Below are 6,389 nucleotides of genomic sequence, written 5' to 3'. Positions count from 1 at the left end.
AAGAGGCACGATAAAAACATTTTCAGAACACGTTCTCGGTGTTTTGGTGCCGGTGGCGCGTTTAGAACACTTCCTTCCGGAACTGGAAACCAAACTGATCACACTTGTAGCGCAGCGTTTTGGCCAACTGAGGGGGCCCACAGTAGAATACCGTCACCTTGCCCTTCTTCTGGTCCTGGATCTGTTTGAAGACCTTGTCCCAGTTCGGGCGACCGGCGTTGGTGCGCGTCTTGAGGCCCGTGATCAGATCGCGCTTTTCCTTCTCGTGCAGCAAATCGAGCGCCAGCTGCAACCCGACCGCCTTCATATCCGTCTTTTGCAGGGCGCTCGTGATGTACATGTGCATCTCAAGGAACCGCTCCATCGCGCTGCCCAGCTCGGCTTGCTCAATCTCGAGCTGCGACAGCAGGTTGACGAACCACTCGAACGAGCGCTGATCGCGATTGATCCAGAAGAAGTCTACCTTGCGCAGGTTCATGATCGTGGGTGGAATTTCGCTCGACCACCCGTAGTTACAGCGCGGGCAGCAGTGTCGGGCTTTCCAGTACCGGTGCATGATGGACTGGAGGATCGACGCGAAAGGCGTTACGCCGATACCGGTCGCGATCAGGATGGCGTGCTGCGCTTGGAAGATGTGGCTCGAAGGTGCACCGTACGGACCGTCAATGTAGATTTCCAGTGGCTTTCCGACCGGGTAGTTCACGGGCCGATTAGCCGTTGGCGGGCTCGAACCCGATGGGCCTGTCACTCCGATAGCTTCCACGGATGCGCCCGTTCCCAGTGCTACGCCCGTCCGACCCTCTTCGGCATCCTTCTGCGTGAAGACTCCGGGCGATACGACGATCGAATTGGTCGAGTCGCGCGGTTCGCAATTCTCCAGACTCGGCGTTTTGAATGCGATGATTGTCGGTTTGTTGCGCATGTAGCGGAAGCTTTGGGCCAGCGACTTATTCTGCGGACTCAGGTAGGCCAATCCGAGCGATTGCAGGCGTGCCTTGCGAATTTGGACCTCATCGAACGATCGTTCCGATTCGGAGCGCATGTACTCCCGAAGCCTGGAATGGATCAGGTAATTAGTGTTGCAACTAAACGGTCCGATCGGTCAGTACTTACACCATCATCCGCTCCCGTTTCTTGAACTTGTTCTGCATGTCCGGCATCGAGAGAGACTTCTCGAGTGGCACCTTCTGCTGGAGGATGAGTTTGTGCAGGCTTGGTTCGGGCGTCACCTTCCGTTTGGTGTCCTTCAGGTCGGCTTCTCCGGCGGCACCATCGGTACCATCTCCGGTGAACCCTTCGTTCGAAATGCCACCCGCGCCACCGATCGACTTCGGTATGAGCTGATCACGCCGCGAAAAAGTGCGCTGCAGAGTGGCCTGTATTTTCTTCAGTGCTCGGTTATCCGACATTTGCCGTTCGAATTTCGGCTGGGCGGCTGCGGCACTGATCGGAGATGGTGCACTGTATCCTTCCATGGCCAGCTTCGAGGTACCGGGTGGGTGTCGTGACTTTATGATCCCGGCCGGACTGCTGGGTCCGTCGTTCCGTAGCCCAGGACCTGCGCCAGCGCTTCCGATAGCGGTCTTCGGTTTGTTGAGGGCCGATTCGAAACTGGAACTCTTGTGAATCGGTGCGTGAGTCGTTACCGTCGGTGCCGCTGGTAACGGTGTGCCGGTCGGTGATTGCCGCTTCTCCTGGACCAGATCAATGGAACCACCAGCGGCGGTGGTGGTGGTGGCTGCCGTTCCCGAGGAACCGGCTACGATGGCAGGGATTTCGCCGTTGTGCAGACGCTCCTGTTCGCGCTCGAAGAAGTTGTGTAGCCGGTTGGTCCACTCGCCGACGCCGCGGATGTGTAGCCAGATATAGTCCTCCTGCTCCGGGGCGCTGCTCAGTGTGAACGGGTGCCACTCGTACTGTGCGATCGCCGGTATGTTGACGAACACGTAGTCGCCCGGCCGGAAGCAGAAGTGCATCGGGCGCTTGATGACGAGGTGCGTCACCTTCGACGGAAGTAGCAACCCAGACGAAATGTACGTCTTGCCGTGCTCGGTGCGCATCCAAACTAATCTTTGGGAAAAGTGAAGGTGAGCGTCACAATTGGGCCACTGGGTTCAACACAGACACCCTAGACTGGTGCGTGTCTTACAGGTCTACCTACCTAATCGTACGCTCGACCAGATAGATCATCCCGGGCACTATAAACCACTTCCAGAAGTTGGGTCCGTGAAACAGTACCAGAATCCAGAACGGTATGTACAGCAGGTGCGTCCAGTAGAAAACCTGCAAATATCGGAGCCAAAGGGTATAAAGTGTGGTTATCCAATGCACTAGTTCAGGGGGTTGGAAATCAACGTGTGTTTGCTCGTTGTTCAACGCTTCAATGGAAGACTTATGCAAGATCGGTATACTTCGAAGCTACCGCCGCGTCGCACGAACGGCTGCGAGCAGATGAACATAACCAGCAGGATCACCGCCAGCGCGATGCCGGTCGGATTGGCGACTCCTCCGATCAGTCCGAACAGGCCGGGCCGGGCCGTAAACAGCCACTCGGCCGTGGTGTAGTTGTTGGCGTTGATCACCGGATCGTTCACGACGATCGTGGCTGGTCGAAAGTATTTACACACACACACACACACACGTGACGGGCCATCGAGAGACCGAGAAGGATTATGGTACAGGCAGGGTAGGTTGTGTACAGCACGGCCGGAGGATGCCCCCGGGAAGGTTCGAAACGGTCAAGCGGGCAGGACAGGCGATCAGGTAGAGGTGATGCGAAGCGATAGTGTAATTGAAATGGAAAGACAAATGTAAAGAAAGAGATAACCAATGTTAATATACGATCCACCGGTCACGCAGATCCCACACTCGCCCGAGCGGGTCTATGGTGTGCTGCCGAGTATGGTTTAATGTAGGTATTGGTCAGATTAGTCAACGGTGGGTGGCGCACTGCGATATTAGTACCTCGTCGGAGTCCGAGTTTGCAACATGGAGAGAGAGGGAGAGATAGAGACACATAGGCACAGAGAAAGACAGAAAGAGAAAGGAACCGATACATTAAAATTTAACGAGACAAATCCTACTGAACGCATGCCATTTACAGACTCCGTTTAGCGCTTAGACGGCCGTTAAACCCGGTAGGTTTGAAAGCCATCAAGCCATCGACGGAGCCAATATTTTATTGGATCACCCGGCCAGCCTTCGCTGCCGTTGGAAGCTATAGAAAGTAAAAACGTACAGTAAGGTGCCTAAAAGTTTTAGTTGACTACTTTATATACAAAGGCGCAACAAAACATTTCTACGAAGGAAGAAAATAATACATTTAAACTACTTTAAAGAGTCAGACAAACATTTGAAAATATAGCTGATAAATTTACACAAATAAATTAACTTAAATGTACATAATTCGGGCTTATTGAGTTCATTGGGTACACAACGGCTTACTCCTGGCAATGTGACCACACGACGATGGCCGGGTAAATCATAATCCATAAAAAGCGCTTTTTAATGGAACGAAATAAAAAACAACGGTTCATAATTACGCACATACACACGAAAGTGAAAACGCACCCAGTCGTGGGCCGAGCCACTAAACAGCGCCTGCATTCACGGTGCACCGTGCAGTAAAACGCAGTAAAAAAAGAACGGCCCGACAGAGGACCCCAGGGGGGAGGCCGAAAAAACGTAAATTGAGATATAAAAATATAATTTACGATATCGTGTTGTTACGTGTTTTTTTCCCCAACGGCTCCGCGAGCCGGAGTGTTTATGACTTCCTCCAGCTCCGCCATGGGCCGTGTTGTGTCCTGTTTCACGTTGGCCGTTGGCCCGTCCGGTTTCGTCGGTTTTTCGGGGTGCAGCTTTGGAAAACCGAACCCAACCGAAAGACGGGCGCAGCGAAATTAAGCGATAAACCTCGATTATCATTTACCAGGGAAGAGAGTGCCAAGAATAGATGCCGGGGCTGGTGGCTCGGCTTTTCGGCCGGCGGGTCTCGGCGGAGAACGGGTGCCTCTACTCTCCGTCGTCGTCGTCGTCACTGTGGGTCGAGTCGGTAGGTTTACTCGGTATACTCACTGAAGTTGCACAGGTGCATGATGGTGTGGACGAGACTGAAGACCGCCACCAGGACACCGGTCAGCTTGTGCAGGTAGATGTGCTGATCGAGTGGCAGGAACGCGGTAAAACCGCGGGTCCGCAGAAACGTGATGCACTGGCGCAGCATCAGCACCAGGATGAAGGCACAGTTAAAGTTGAGACATTGCCCTGTGAAGTTCGGGAAGGGTCGAGAGCTGAAATTTAAGTGATCCCCGGAAACGAGCGGCGATCGCGCTGTCTGGTGTTAACTGCGACCTGCTGGTGGCTGATCCGTTCGCTCCCGGGTGTTCCGATACTTACCACAAGCCCGCGCCATTATGACGAACCCGTTGCTGTGGCGGTACTGGATGGCACGCGATATGAACAGTCCGACGTTAATGACCGTGAAGACGGTCAGGAAGGACAGATACACGTAGTTGTTCTTGATGTACGGCGCCGTCAGCTGATGCGGCAGCGGCTTTTTCTTGCGCTTTTTCTTCCCATCGTCCTGCGGCAGTGGCACCAGCCATCGATCGATGCTGGAGATGGCGACGAAACATTGACCGAGAGGGATTACGCAGGGGGTTTGTTTTGCCGACAGTTGATTGGCTGAATCACTCAATCAGCAGCGGTCGCGGCAGCCTTACCTGATGCTCAGATTCTCCAGCAAGCCACCGTGCTTCTCGAGCTGGTTCTTCAACGCTTCGTAGGTGATGGCACCGCGATTATACTTGTCCGCATCCTCGAACATCGCTATCGTAAGATCCTCGATCTGTAACAACCGTAGAGGACAGTGTTGAATGCTTCCGCGAGTTGGTATGTGATCCAAGGGCAACTCAAAAGTAGTATACGCCAGTGGACGTTAATTAGACATTTATGACTCGTTCCTGCGACACTAATCGCTTAAACTCGGGACACTCATGCAAATCGGCCGATATTGAGGGGTCCCCGGACCTCCAGTGCGTGCGCAAAAGTGTAGCTGAAAACAGATCACTTCCCCCAGAACGATGCCGAGACCCACCGGAATCTCGCGGGTCGCGTTCACGTGACTGAGATTCGAGTTGCTCGCGGAAATGCCAACTCCCTTAACGGTCGCTAATGAGTTGCAGAGGACCCTCTTTGCGTCCGGGGTGTGCGTAAATTAATCTTCCCGTTGAGTAATGGCACCCGGCAGTACGCGGCCAGACATCCGGCACCGATGATGACCGGTTTCACTCCGGTTTTCGAGTGCGATTTGTTGGCAGTAGTACCTTGAGCGATAATTTATTCCATTACAGGCTTATGAAACAAATTAGAGCGCGATTGTCCGCGCCGCGCGCTCCCAGTGAGTCAGCCAGACGGTTCCTGACGGTGGGGCCAGGTGCGAACCACTCGGAGGTGATAACACGGTCGAACCTATCCGTTAGCCCAAACCGGGCACCGTGTCGGGTTTTCGCCAACTCATCGCTCCCAGTTTGGGAGAAAACATTTGTTCAGGTGTTGTCCACGGGACCGCGAGCCGAGCCGGGACCTGACACTCGGGAATCTAACCGAATTAGCCCACCGAAATTCGCGCAGGTGGTGGTGAACTTTCATTGTGGCTGCTCGATCGGCTCGCGTCGCGCGCTGGTCAGCGATTCCGCGCGGTTCGCGCATATTCGCAGTGTCTCAGAGAGGGGCACGCAAAGGCCGGGACGGGGGTTTAATGCTTTGTGCTGCGCTCCGAGGGGTTGGAGTCCGAAAATGGGCTGACACCGAATTAAGAGAAAATCATTAATCATGCTGAACTACCGATCTCCTGCCAGCGATCGTCCAGCTCCCGTCCGTGCCGATTCGAGCGACCGAGAGGGAAGGAGATGCTATCGTTGTAAGGCCCTTTTTTGCCCTCTCTATTTCGGCAAAGAGAATAGGTTCAACATTTTCACAACACACGTACACAAATGCACATTTTTTCGAAGGCGCCTGGGATGGATGGCGGTTGCCCGTGGCTGTGCTATGAACGGGCTAACAATCAATGTTTCACGTTTTTTCGACACTTCGACAAATGGGATACAAAATACCAATTTCAATATTCGGCTATTTAAATAGCGATAGCAATAGCAATAAACGACAGATCTGTGTATGTTTCAAACTATTTCCATGTCCCTACATCCTTTACCTATTTGCTCGTTGCTAAGCAACGATCATGATGCGAGTGTTGAGACAGCGTGCTGCCGTGTTGCTCTTTCAGGTTTCGGACAAGGACCTCGGTTTTGGCTTATGTGTCACTAGACCAACAAGCAGGCCACAGGGATATGAGCTGGTCCCAATTCGTCCCTCCGGTATCGCTTCTC

At 53.4% G+C, this 6,389-nt stretch overlaps 1 protein-coding gene across 1 annotated transcript; it reads right to left on the bottom strand.

Moving 5' to 3' along the window:
• Positions 1 to 61: 61 nt before the first annotated feature.
• LOC128276429 (NADPH oxidase 5-like) lies at positions 62 to 4,849 on the bottom strand (the record flags this gene model as incomplete). The annotated part of the gene is made up of 7 exons (XM_053014890.1): positions 62 to 1,055; positions 1,114 to 2,070; positions 2,162 to 2,283; positions 2,412 to 2,605; positions 4,078 to 4,266; positions 4,399 to 4,616; positions 4,725 to 4,849. Coding segments are annotated over 7 exons (2,799 nt in total), but the record flags the coding sequence as incomplete, so codon positions are not given.
• Positions 4,850 to 6,389: the final 1,540 nt, after the last annotated feature.

This window comes from Anopheles cruzii, unplaced genomic scaffold (assembly GCF_943734635.1).
Source record: "Anopheles cruzii unplaced genomic scaffold, idAnoCruzAS_RS32_06 scaffold01163_ctg1, whole genome shotgun sequence".
In the NCBI taxonomy this organism is placed as follows: Eukaryota; Metazoa; Arthropoda; class Insecta; order Diptera; family Culicidae; genus Anopheles; species Anopheles cruzii.
This window is presented reverse-complemented; position numbering and strand designations above follow the sequence as displayed.